This window comes from Podarcis liolepis (genome assembly GCF_965112155.1).
Source record: "Podarcis liolepis genome assembly, chromosome: 6".
NCBI lineage: Eukaryota > Metazoa > Chordata > Lepidosauria > Squamata > Lacertidae > Podarcis > Podarcis liolepis.
The window spans coordinates 65,209,729-65,222,994 of record NC_139559.1 but is presented as its reverse complement, the minus strand read 5'-3'; the positions used below and the strand labels follow the sequence as shown (position 1 = coordinate 65,222,994).

Sequence of the window (13,266 nt, the reverse complement as noted above, 5' to 3'; positions counted from 1 at the left end):
ACTACAAATCCCATCATTTCTCACCATTGGCTATGCTGACTGGGGCTTATGGGAATTGTAGTCTAAAACATCTGCAGTGTTAGGTCAGTTTGAAGATTATTTTATCTAAAAATGCTGAGATTCCTGGGTGAAGACTGCATTTTTGTGTTTGTGTGGGGGGGTGTAACACCAGAGTACAAAACATCCCTATGCCACCAGCTTCATCTGAAGTGCCTACAAAAGGTAGATGCCACATAGTGCTGGTTTTCTTCACATGTTGACCTTGCAGTTTCTCAGTAATTCAGCCATCATGGGTCATGTATCAGTGCTGTGTGGCCTGCAGAGGTGCAGTGCTGTCAAAGATGGGACACTGGTCTCCAGCTCTTGCCCCACCCAGCATGGTCAATGGCCAGGAGTGATAGGCATGTCAGCTACTGGATATGAGCCACCCATGCTGAAAATGAACAGAATAGCGAAGACAAGCAGCACAATCCTGTCCATGTTTACCCAGAAGTAAGCCCCATTGACGCGTGGGACGCGGGTGGCACTGTGGGTTAAACCACAGAGCCTAGGACTTGCTGATCAGAAGGTTGGCGGTTTGAATCCCTGTGACGGGGTGAACTCCCGTTGCTCGGTCCCTGCTCCTGCCAACCTAGCAGTTCGAAAGCACCTCAAAGTGCAAGTAGGTAAATAGGTACCGCTCCGGTGGGAAGGTAAACGGCATTTCCGTGTGCTGCTCTGCTTCACCAGAAGTGGCTTAGTCATGCTGGCCACATGACCCGGAAGCTGTACGCTGGCTTCCTCAGCCAATAAAGTGAGATGAACCCCAGAGGCTGCCACGACTGGACCTAATGGTCAGGGGTCCCTTTACCTTTACTAAGCCCCATTGAATTCTGTGGGTGGGATTCCTGCCTAAAGGAGGACTGGGAAGGTGTTGTTTTTCCTCATTTTCACCACCAATTTAACAGACACATTAGAATCCCCTACATGTGTAAATGGAAAATGATCACATTTTAAATTACATGACATTGATGAGAATAAAAACAAGAAACAATTTGGTTCCACTTTTGAACATGATTGGGCTGCCTAAGGGCAACCGGGAATAGACATAGGGTGGGCAGGAAGAGAGTTGGGGAAATAGTGTGGGGACAAACCCCCTCCCCAATGAATGCCTTAGCATCACTTGTCCAGGTGCACACTTAGCATGCCCATGCCCAACAGGTCCCAGCTCAATCCCAGCTGCTCGAAAGCTGCAGAAGGAAGGAGAGAGAGGGAGTAGGAGGAAATAAGTAGGTGGAATGATTTCTCTGTGTTTCTGCTTGTGTCAGGGTGGGAGAGTAGGCAAGGGAAGAGTTTACTCTGCTCCATCCCCTCCACTAAAAGGACATAAGAACATAATATTTGTGTGAGCATCTATTGGATTGGGGGGGGGGAATGGACTCCTGTTGCGCTTCCTTGCATCTTACCACGTGGTGCAGTGTGAATGCGTATGTCTGTGTGCAGAACAGTGGGTAGTAGTGCATATGTACATGGAAGTGTGTGTTGATGCAGGAGACATTATTCTCTCATTCCACTCCTCCCTCTTATTTATTAAGGGCCTAAATTATTTGCAGCATGCAATCAATTCAGAACAATAACACTGTCCATTGGCTTGCAATTAAAATAAACGTTTGGTAGTCTCATTAATTTTATTCAGAAAGAGTCTTAAGCTGTGTAACCAAAGAGCTCTCTGAGCAGTGTACATTGTACAGCTGTAGATGAAGGACGGTTAGAATCCACAAAGCCCTTAAGAAGCAACTATACTTAAACACTGGGGGGGGGGGACACACCAGAATTTTAAAAAATCACATATAGAGAACTGGGTAGGCTTCCTGAATTTTTTAAAAAGGTTTCTGCAGATGTTTAAAACAATGTGGTGGAGGAACCTTCCTAATAATAGACAGGAAGTTCTAAAGCACAAGTTTTGCCGTAACACAACCATGGCACCCATGCTTAAACAGCAATTTGGTCTGCAGATGCTAGCAGGTGATAGCATTTATCTCCATGTTGCAAAGAGGTTCATCTCCTGATTTCTGCAAATGAAACGGCAGTTAAAAGTACAGGAGGAGTCACACCCATATTTGGCCAGTTGGCCACCAACCACTTGGATGGTTTTTCTTAAGGTTGGCCGAATGCCTCCACTCTTTGAGCCTGGGTGTCAGATGCAATAGTTAGCACATCCCTGTGAGTCCCAAATGGCGGACTCCCCCGCCCCTTCAATATATTTAGCCTTCACAACTCTGGATGTTTGCTTAGACTTAGAGATATAAAAGCAGTGTTTGATCAAGGATCTTGGACTTCAGGGAATTCTAACGGACTGTGCAAGAGCCATTTTTCACTTTGCAGTTATCTGTCCTAATGGAATCTAGTCCCAGATTTCCTGCAGTGGTGACCAGAGATGCCATAGAAAATGAAACCCCCCGTATCCTTAATAGTTGTGCAGATCAGAGAATTTCAGTAGAGGCCATTTTCCTCTGCGGCACCAGAGCATGACAAGCTGCCCCGTGTCTGAAATACACTTTCTGTGTCTTCATTCATTCCCACCTGTATTTCCATTTCTATTCTGGGATTGCTAATGCATTGTAAAAGGTACATAAAGTAGTCACATAAAGCATCTCAGCTTCTCTTGCTTAAGCCTGTGTATATAAATAGTTTTTCAGTGTGGTTAAAATGAAAATTGAAAATTATTTTTCTATTGAGAGAGAGATTTAAATTGTTGTACTTCTGATTGGGGCCAGTGCTACCATTTGGCAGAGGGAGCCAGCTACCCCAGGCATCAAATGCTGACAGGCAGGAAGTGGTGGCGAGGTGTTGGCAGACAGGCTGAGTTTGCCACTTGGCCTGCCCCACACCTCCTAAGCTAGCCTGCTGCCTCCAGGCACAGGAGATAATGTTGCCTGCGATGAAGTAAGATTCATGGATGATATCTTGTTATTTGCCTCAAGCGGCAAGATGGCTTGGGCTGACTCTTTTCCAGGCACTCCTTTGCTTGTTCTTATGTGAATGATGTGCAATACTTCTGCTTTCAAGGTGTGAACTCTTTGTGGCCATTGAAACATCCAGAATGTCTCTGAGGTATGTCAGATTCTACAGTGGAATAATATGTGGTCAGTGTTCTCTACCCTCCTCCCCATCCAAAGCATTCTATGATATTTATGAATTTTATGGGTGAATAAATTTGTTTATTAATTGCCATGGATTCAGATTTTTTTTCTATGATGTGTATATGAAAGTATAGCAGCATGAACATATCAACATGCTTTTTGTGTGATTTTTCATCACCATACTTCTAGAGGGCTGCCTCACATTCTTAACATCATGAATAGTGTCATTTCTGCATACACAATATATATTTAGAACACATTCCACACACATCCCCAATGAATCCTGGAAACTCCTTGGGGCTGAGGTCCCTTCGGCCCCTCCAAAAAAATATTTGAGGGGGCTGCCCCCCCAAGCTAATGGGCATTGCCATTCAAATGGTGTTCAAACGCAACATCTTGTGATAGATTATGTGGGCTGGGGGCTTACCTGGCCCTTGTATTTTATTCAAGTTGGCACCCCTGCTGGAAACTGTAGCTTGCCCCTCACAGAGCTAAAATGCCCAGCAGCCTCAACAAACAACGTTTCCTGGAATTATTGGGGTGGGAAAATATGCCTTAAATGTCTGGTGTGCAAGCAACCCAAGCCATCATGAATTGCATCGTTGCTGCAGTTTTCGCCCAGTGAATCACACAGAAGTGTACAGCATCAGTGGTACCCATCTCCTGGATTCCCCCAGCCCACTCTGTTTTCCAGACTGTGATCCACTCCCTTTTAAAGCTGAAACTATCTAACAGCAATGGGTTTCGCAATTACGGAGCTCATATGCACAGGCAATATTGACATTTGCTTACTGCATACAAAATCCAAATGGTGTAGCATTAAGGTATGCAGCCTCCGTTTCTTTCAACCCGGCAATAGTTTTGGAAGGTTTACAAGAGATCAGGTTAAATTGCTCAAGGGGCTTACATATGGTCTACTGGCTGCCAGTTAGTCATCCCTGAGGTAGTCCAACCAGCTGCCAAAGTTCAAAGTCTTTTGTGCAGATCTATGACGTGTCCACAGTGCACTCTTGGGTGGACATGCTGAGTTCTTGGCTTCTTTGCCACATTTTTGTTTTTAAAAAACCATGTAGATAATAAATTAGCAATCTGAGTTTCAATCAGGTTCCCAACAATTAGCGATGCTGCAGCAGCAACAGCTGGTAACTGGATGGTCCCGAAAACATCTCAGTGGGATATTTTCTTTTATATGTATTTCAAAGGGACTTCATTTCTGGGAAAGGGACAAGATTAATTTGGCCTTAGTAAATAACTTGAAGACTCTGTATTGGGCTGGAATTTTGGTACCCAAGAAAAAAAAGATCATTTGAATTAATAATTCTTTCCTTCTGAGAAGCATGCTTTCCCCCAAAGACTTGATATTCCTTCTACAGAGACCAATTAATTGAGGCAGTGCTTTCTTCTAATAGCCAATTATATTAATTACCAGTAAAACAACGTGTTTGCTTTGCTAGAATCCAACCAGTATGGCTTTGTCAAACGCTTTGCATTTCAAACTGCTCAAGTCTACGGGCAACCACTATCTAGGAATCAGCAAACGAAATGCAAATTCCCCATGAATGTGGAAGGTCAGGTGCTAGCAATGGGACTGGGCAATTAAAGGAGGCATAGCTCTTCCCCCGGCTGATCCCCTTGTTCTATTTCTAGTCCTCATTAATTTCTTACACTTGGATGGAGCTGCTAATGGAGATTCATTGTACAGAAAGAGTTGGCACTTTTCACTGGCAGGGCTCCTGTGCCTTTACCAGCTGAGTGTCAGGCGTTCGACAGGAGGAATGGTTCCCGATGCAACATCGCCCTACCCTGAAATGCTGCCCCAGTTGCATTCCCAGTGCAGCTCTTAAAATGCATGGGAGTCCTTTCCTACCACAAAACATTGGCTTCCTCTAACTCAGCATATCAACATGTTACCTGCTCCTTAAGCATATAGAATGGCCTCAGAGAAGTCTGAACTTACCCAGGCAAATTCTGCCATGGGGAACTGTAACTCTGATTAGCCCCATGCTCCCACCTGGACTGTTCATTTCAAAAGGCGCTAATGGAACTGAGGAAATGGTGTGCTTTTCAGGTATACAGTGGTACCTCGGGTCAAGTACTTAATTTGTTCTGGAGGTCCGTACTTAACCTGAAACTGTTCTTAACCTGAAGCACCACTTTAGCTAATGGGGCCTCCCGCTGCCGCTGCATCGCCGGAGCACGATTTCTGCTCTCAACCTGAAGCAAAGTTCTTAACCTGAAGCACTATTTCTGGTTTAGCGGAGTCTGTAACCTGAAGCGTATGTAACCTGAAGCGTATGTAACCTGAGGTAGCACTGTACAGTCACGCATGGAAAAGGTCCATCTACTCCTATCTGTGCATTCTTCTACTTTGGAGAAGGTTCCAGGTTCAACCCCTGGAATTTCCTGGTAGGGCTGGGAAATAACACCCCCCCAATAGGAAGTGCTGGAGATCTGCTGCCGGTCAGTGTAGACAATACCAGACTAGATGGACCAGTGGCCTGACTCAGTATGAAGCAGCTTCCTATGGCCACAAACCTCTGCTCATTGTTTTACCCAGATGAATCTGCCTGAAACGAATGTGTAAGGCCTCCTGCTTCAGCAAACGCTCCTGTTCTTTCTGCTGTGAAATTTCAGAGGAGGTTTCTCTCCAGCTCTCCAAAGAATTTCTATGGCCACCCCCACCCATTCTCTCCATTTACCACTGATGTATCATCCCTCGCAGTCATCTTGGCATCTCAGGTGTTCTTCCCACAATCGTTGCTTTCAAATGCACACACGCTCTTGGCTTCATTCCCCGACTCCCTACACACACACAGACACACACACACACACACAGAGCAGAAATTGCTCATTACTGTAGAAAGAACAGATCAAAGTTCACATCCAGCTTTTTGTATCACATGTGTGGGCTGTGTCTTAATTGTGCCTCTTGTGCTCAGTGATGCTCAGCCAGGCAAAGAGAAACCTGCAGAAAGAGAGGATATGAGAAGGGGAAAGGCTGGCAAACTTTTCAAGAACCACTTAATGTTTAAAAAATGCTTCCCCTCCCTCTACCCCTTCGTTGAATAATTCACACTTCAAAAGGATGTAGCTGTATTATGCATTAAGTATCTCCCTATATATGAAAAAATGTAATGTCATCACCTAGCCCCCTTTGGAGGATCTGCAGTGCCACATCGCAAGCCCCGATTTGCATGAAGTCAGGGTTGGGTAGGGGAATAAAACAGAAGTCAGACTGCATAACAGGAGTGGCTGTGGCGGAGGAGCCCAAAGGAGAGGACTTTGAGAGTGGACTTCATCCTCAGAGGTGCACTGCTTTGTCTCTTGAGACAGACGGATGCCAGCAACCACTCCCTAATAATGTATTAACCTTGTGTGAGTCAAATGGTCTCTCCATTTAGTTTATTTCAGCCCAGGATTTGGGTTTTTGGGGCGGACATGACAGACATCAGTAACGCTGCCTTTCTCTATGCATGCACAAGGTGTTTGTGTCGAAACATGTCCCCCAGAAACACAAAAACATGGTTGAGAGGAAGGATTCCTCAGGCTACATTTCACGCGGCATTTTTGTTTTAAGGGCACTAGGTGACACTGTGGAGCAGCATTCATGCGAGATGAAGAGCTGTGGTTCTCTTCCAGCATTTCAAAGATTTATGCAGGACACAACAGTGATAGTGACATGCATAGCTAGCTGCCCTCTTTCGTTCCTTGTCCCTCTGTCTTGCAAAAGCGTTTGTATCATGAACACAAATGAGCTACAGAGCAGCATTCTTCTATGCGGGTTGGATGGTGGCTGTGAATTGCTGAGAAAAATACTGAGTTATCAGAAAGAAAGAAAGAAAGAAAGAAAGAAAGAAAGAAAGAAAGAAAGAAAGAAAGAAAGAAAGAAAGAAAGAGGAGCACTGCAATCTCCTTCCTGCTACACAACAGAGCTTCCTAGCCCAAATCCCTTATCTAGGGCCAATGGGAGCAATATACCATTGAGACTTCATGCTTGCTTCTCTTGCCTGCTGTGACTGACACACACACACAGCACCAAATGCTCCTGCACAGCCTGCAGCCTGATGGCTGTGGAACACAAGAGGATGCCTTATTCTGAGTCAGTCCATTAGTCCATCTAGTAGGTGCCAGACTTACTAAACGTCAGCAGCACCCCATGTGATGCTACAATTCAGCACCCCTGCCCCCTCTCATGCTCTGTTCTACAGCCTTGTTGTGGCATCCCCTGCAGCAGGGCACCCAATGTGACTTCCCTGGTCATGCTACCCTAAAACCACCTTGTCGTGCTGCAGGTTACAACCCTAATACCAGCAGTTAGGCTTTAGTGCTCTGTTCAGCAATGGGCTCCTTGCCAGGGCACAGACACTGACTGCAAGTGTCTAGTGATGTCCACCACTGGGATGCAGCAAAGTGTCTAACTAAATAATGAAAAGGGTCTTCTATTGCTTTCTAAAAATGAATACAGTGGTACCTCTGGTACTTAATTCGTTCCAGAGGTCCGTTCTTAACCTGAAACTGTTCTTAACCTGAAGCACCACTTTAGCTTATGGGGCCTCCTGCTGCTGCTGCGCCAGCGCCACACGACTTCTGTTCTCATCCTGAAGCAAAGTTCTTAACCCGAGGTACTATTTCTGGGTTAGCGGAGTCTGCAACCTGAAGCATATGTAACCTGAGGTACCACTGTAGATCCCATTTGTATGCTACCTTCTTTGCAGCTTTTTTGCACATTTACCTGAGTGGCCTACTCACATGAGCAGCATAGTGTCAGAGGAAGCAGCTCGTGGGAGCTTGGAAACAGGAAGTAAATAAAATTACACTAAAAGATGGGAAGCTCTTTACCTGCTTTGGTCTGACTGCCTCCTCACTTCTTCTGAAGGCTGTACACACAAGGTAGGCTCTATATATTTTGAACTTTATGAAGAGGCTCAATGTGTGGCTCAATCCAAAGAGAATTAATCACCTGTCTGATTAAATCTATACAATCGCAACTTTGGCTCTCTCTAGTCCCCTGAGGAGGGACGCGGGTGGCGCTGTGGGTAAAACCTCAGCGCCTAAGACTTGCCAATCGCATGGTCAGCGGTTCGAATCCTCGCAGCGGGATGCGCTCCCGTCGTTCGGTCCCAGTGCCTGCCAACCTAGCAGTTCGAAAGCACCCCCGGGTGCAAGTAGATAAATAGGGACCGCTTACCAGCGGGAAGGTAAACGGCGTTCCGTGTGCTGCGCTGGCTCGCCAGATGCAGCTTCTCACGCTGGCCACGTGACCCGGAAGTGTCTGCGGACAGCGCTGGCTCCCGGCCTCTAGAGTGAGATGAGCGCACAACCCTAGAGTCTGTCAAAACTGGCCCGTACGGGCAGGGGTACCTTTACCTTTACCTTTAGTCCTCTGAGGTGGGCAAGGGAATAAAGAACTCTGTCCTCATTTACACAATTGTTTTATTGTTGAGCTATGCAAAACTCAAATGAACATTCAAGAGAGGATTAACATAATGTGTTAAACTGGCAACTTTAAACAGAACGGCCACAGGAAGACAAGCCCGGCCTCTTGGCACCAATCAGCTGATTAAACTGAATAATACAACTTTAAACTACACTGCATTCCAGTATGACTCCAAGACATCCACAACATATCTGTACCTGAACTTCTCATTGAATTAGTTGGGTGCTTTGAGATGCATCAGGCAAGAAGCCCTGGAAGATATAAACAGCATTAGATAGAGTAGGACCATACAGCATGCTGGAACCACTAGCCTAGGCTTCAACAAAGAGGAGACCCAGGGACTTGTAGCTGAAAGAGAAGGATAGGAGGTCATCCCATGGGACGTGATGCTGAGCAATCTATTTTCTCCATTAAGCTTGAGGTGAGAAAGGCAGGGTAATTGTCACACCATGGGAAGCCCCCAAATTGGGACCTCCCACAGTGTAACAATTACCTTTCTTTCCCAACTCATGGGTAATGAATAAAAAATATTCCAGTCTCTGATTATGTTCCCTGGCATGCATGCAGTATATCCCAAGGGCAAGCTTGGTACAACCCCAAACTTTGACAGACTTATTCCCCCCCCACTGCCTATAAATTGCTGGTACAGAAAGAGAATGGTTGAAGAACAATTTATGATGGAAGCATTAGCTATCAGTAAATAAGCAAGCCAACGTGGGGCTCTTTGATGTAACATATGATGACTGGGAGCTGTGTTGACGCCAGGAAGAATTGTTGCTGCTGCTTCGTGGAGAAACTCTCGGCAAGTAGATGGTTCCTGCTGTCAGGCACTGTCTTCAAAGCTGCCGCTGTTGCTGCAGGAATGAAATCGCATCGTACTCATGGGATCCGACACGTAACCTGTGGAAGGTGAAGAGTAGCTCAGGTGAGCGAGTCACAAACGCCATTCAGCCCAGCAAACCCTTCTCCCTCCCCTCTCCGCTTCCAACAGGCCTCTGTATTTATCAAGGTATAAAAGGATGTTTTCGCTAACTAAATAAGCAATGCACAGATTTGCTCCCAGGAAAATGTGTTTCGGGCAAATCTCTTTGCTACCTGAAATGCCCAAGTTTAATGCCATTCTCTGAGGGAAAATGCTAGGAGGCGAAATATGAAATACAGATACGCAGGCCATTCAAATGCAGTGTAGTCACAATAGCCATTTAAACTGGTGGCCGACACAAAATGGGAACCAAGGTATTTAAATACACTGTCACATTTCTATTTGATTTTTAAATATACCTATTTTGACCTTGAATGGGAGATCCAACAGTCAACAATAAGTAGCCTGCCAGAAATAATTATGCCCTTAATCCTGGGCAATTATCATGACAATAGCTGCTATTGTAAGTACCAGGTTGTCTATTAAGGACTATTATTATTCCTTTACCATCTGGGCCACTGGTCAAATGTGATTGCTACTATTATTCTTCTGCTATAATATTTGTCATCCTTGCCTAGTCATTAACAGTGCAATCCTATGCATGCCTGCTTAGAAGTAAACCCATTTGAGTTTAACGGGACTACCCACCTCACCCCCTGGAAAGAGTGTACAGGGTTGCAGCCTGTCTTTCTAAACATCAGGGTAATATTATATGGAGATATTATGTACAAAGGGCAAAAGGTCAGGAGAGAAAAAGTATACTTTTAAAAGTTTGTGGAGGAAAGCGGGACCCAAGTCTAATATCAGGACAGTCCCTATAGTACTATAATTTGGCACCTGCCCTAAAAGGCTGCAACATTCAGCACCGGGGTATAACAAAAGAGCACAACAGCACAAAGGAATGAAAACTAGCATTGAAGACCCTGTGTGAGAGGCGGGGAAGGGGAGATCTCACAGGGTGAGATGCTGTGGGAAGAGAGGGATGATCCCAGGTGACAGCTGCAAGGGTTCACCTGTTTGTGTATGGGATAAAAGTTAAGATATAAAAGTGAGAGAGAATCTTCTGGTTTTCTTTTTCCTTTTAATCTTTCTTTCCAGGTTATTATTCTTTCTAGATGAGTTCGTTCTTTTTATTGTATCATGAAAAAATATCAACAAAACTTTTCAAAGAAAGAATGAAAATAAAATAAAACTAGCATTGAGGAGTTGTGGCTCAAAACAAGGACATTTCCAGGGGTCTTTAAGTGATGCTCAGCTTATGTAACTCCAGCCTTAAAAACCTCTCAAACTTGTCTCTAAATTCCAAGCTCATGGATGCATGTGGAACTCTCTCTCACACACAACCCAGAAGCTCTTGCCCTCTCAGTGAGAATCATGTATTCCTACAAGGCTTAGTAGTGTGTGGAAATCAATATGTGACATAGTAATGTGAAGCTTGCAACACGTCTCTGAGCAAAGATCTGCAGCAAGCTTCAGAGTTTTGCATTATAGGAGTCTTTCATTGGAATAAGACACTTTAAAAAGGTAAAGGACCCCTGACAGTTAAGTCCAGTCGCGAACGACTCTGGGGCTATGGCGCTCATCTCGCTTTACTGGCCCAAGGGAGCCAACATTTGTCTGCAGACAGTTTTTCCGGGTCATGTGGCCAGCATGACTAGGCCGCTTTTGGCGAAACCAGAGTAGCACATGGAAATGCTGTTTACCTTCCTGCCGGAGCAGTACCTGTTTATCTACTTGTACTTTGATGTGCTTTCAAACTGCTAGGTTGGCAGAACCTGGGACCGAACAACAGGAACTCACCCTGTCACGGGGATTTGAATCGCCGACCTTCTGATCGGCAAGCTCTAGGCTCAGTGGTTTAGACCACAGCGCCACCCACGTCCCCTATATAAGACACTTATTGGAAGTCTTATCATTACTGTTTCTTATACTATTAGGGCCCTTTCAAATATTATGCAGATGAAACCTGGACTTCCTAAAATGCTCCAGGTTTGGTATCTGTGATTGATATCCCCACACCCAGCAGGGTCCACCTCACTGACCCCTGTCTGTCCTTGACCCCACTTCCCCTGCCAACCACTGAGCTCCAGCACCCACAAACTGGCTTGCTGACACCACTTTGTTTTGATGTCAATCAAGGGTACTATAGGAAAACAATCTGGTGGGCATCACAAAAATTTGGTGGTCCTATATATTATTATTTCAATAATACTCATGATAAATGGATTTATTTTATTATTATTTTTTTAAAAAGAATCACACTTTTGTTCTGGCCATTATTCTGCTTGCCCCACAATGCTCTGCTATGCCCAGGTATCATAGGAAAAATAAAATGACAGATCGTGGGAGGCTTCCACTCCTTAGTTAAGAGGAAAAACCTGATACTTTGTGGGCTACAAGGCAAGTTTGCCTCTGAACCATGAAGGGGGCCTGCCAAGGACACTTTGCCAAAGGCTCTCTCAAACCGGTCTTACAGTGAACACTTGACAAAGAATTGCAACCAATCAGAGCTTCCCAGAAGTGTACCTAAATGACACCTCTGTTTGTAGACATGCTTATTGTGTTCACATTTCACAGTTTAGAGGCACAGTTAAAACTTTTTCAGTGCAAAATGGCTCTCCAGTGGTGGCAGGAATCACAACAATCTCCCTGGAGGGTCTAAGGTGTGGTTAAAGTTTTTCCCAAGTCTTGGGGGAACTTATCACATGCCTCGTTTCTACAATCAGTAATGGAAACATTTACAGATATTATTACCGAAGCTGACGGTTTGCTATCTTCAGTGTACTTCCAATTTTTGTGTGTGTGCCAGTTTCATCCCAAGAAAATGGATTAGCCCATAAATAGAACTTAACTTTGTAACATCTGAGGGACCTCTTACCATTTCGGTCAATAGGCGGGTACTGGAAATTTCTCCTCATTTCTTCCAGAGAAAGACCTTGAGAAGGGTGCTGTCCAGTGCTGTAAAATCGACAGGATGTCTTCATTATAGATGACTGAATGTTATCTTTGTAATATTAGAGCTTTTCTACAGAAACAACATCCTTTAAAAAAAAACACCAGCGGATAACACAACCGGCTTTTTAGAAGAAGCAATTGCACAGGAAGAAAAATAACATGGATGGAGAAATAATACATTTCCAGAACAACTTCTTCTCAGAATTTTGAGTTTTGTTCTACAATGCTTTCGACCTGAAGAACAATTCTAGGTGACAATTCCAATATACCATAAATAATGTATCTACCCCAGTACTATCAGGTTCGTGCATGCTAATTCCTTTGTGAAAGAGAACATCACCCTTCAGACGCAAATCCAAATGTTGCTCACTGAAAATATGTTCCTTTATCCTAGGAAGCAATCAGGTAAAGACTGCCTGTACCAGCTGTTCTCAAATGATGGGCTAGCAGATACTGAGTACGCCCAGAGAGTGTGAAATAACGCCTCAAACTGCACATTAATATCCAGAGGATTCATAACAATATGTCTCTACTTGTTCATGGTAAGGTATGCAGTTATCTGAGGTTCTTTCAAAAAACAAGAGCTTCAAAGAATTTGTTGTCAAGTTGTGGCTGAAAGGACAAGCTGAAAGGATTATTCCCAGCAATGTACCTTCCTTGGTGATTTTGATAAGGGCAATTTCTAACTGATGGCAGGTAAGAAATTTATATATTGGTTTGGCAGATTTTTTTCCCTTTCCCCGGTGAAAAAACTGAAGCTTTGTTCCTAAATGTACCTTCCTGGAAGTACACATAGGACTTGCTGCCAGTAAATATACCTGTAACTGTGG

General features: G+C 44.5%; 1 protein-coding gene across 2 annotated transcripts in view; it reads right to left on the bottom strand.

Annotated features, from left to right (window-relative positions):
* Positions 1–8,538: 8,538 nt before the first annotated feature.
* The window catches only part of LOC310710069 (serine/threonine-protein kinase TNNI3K), a 146,602-nt gene continuing 141,874 nt past the window's right edge, over positions 8,539–13,266 (bottom strand). For both annotated transcript variants that reach the window (XM_083510498.1, XM_083510497.1), the window contains 2 exons: positions 12,360–12,439; positions 8,539–9,459 (listed from right to left, as the gene is read on the bottom strand). In XM_083510498.1, the coding sequence (XP_083366624.1) occupies positions 9,383–9,459; positions 12,360–12,439 (157 nt within the window). In that variant the 3' untranslated portion in view covers positions 8,539–9,382. The remainder of the gene's footprint in view (positions 9,460–12,359; positions 12,440–13,266) is intronic.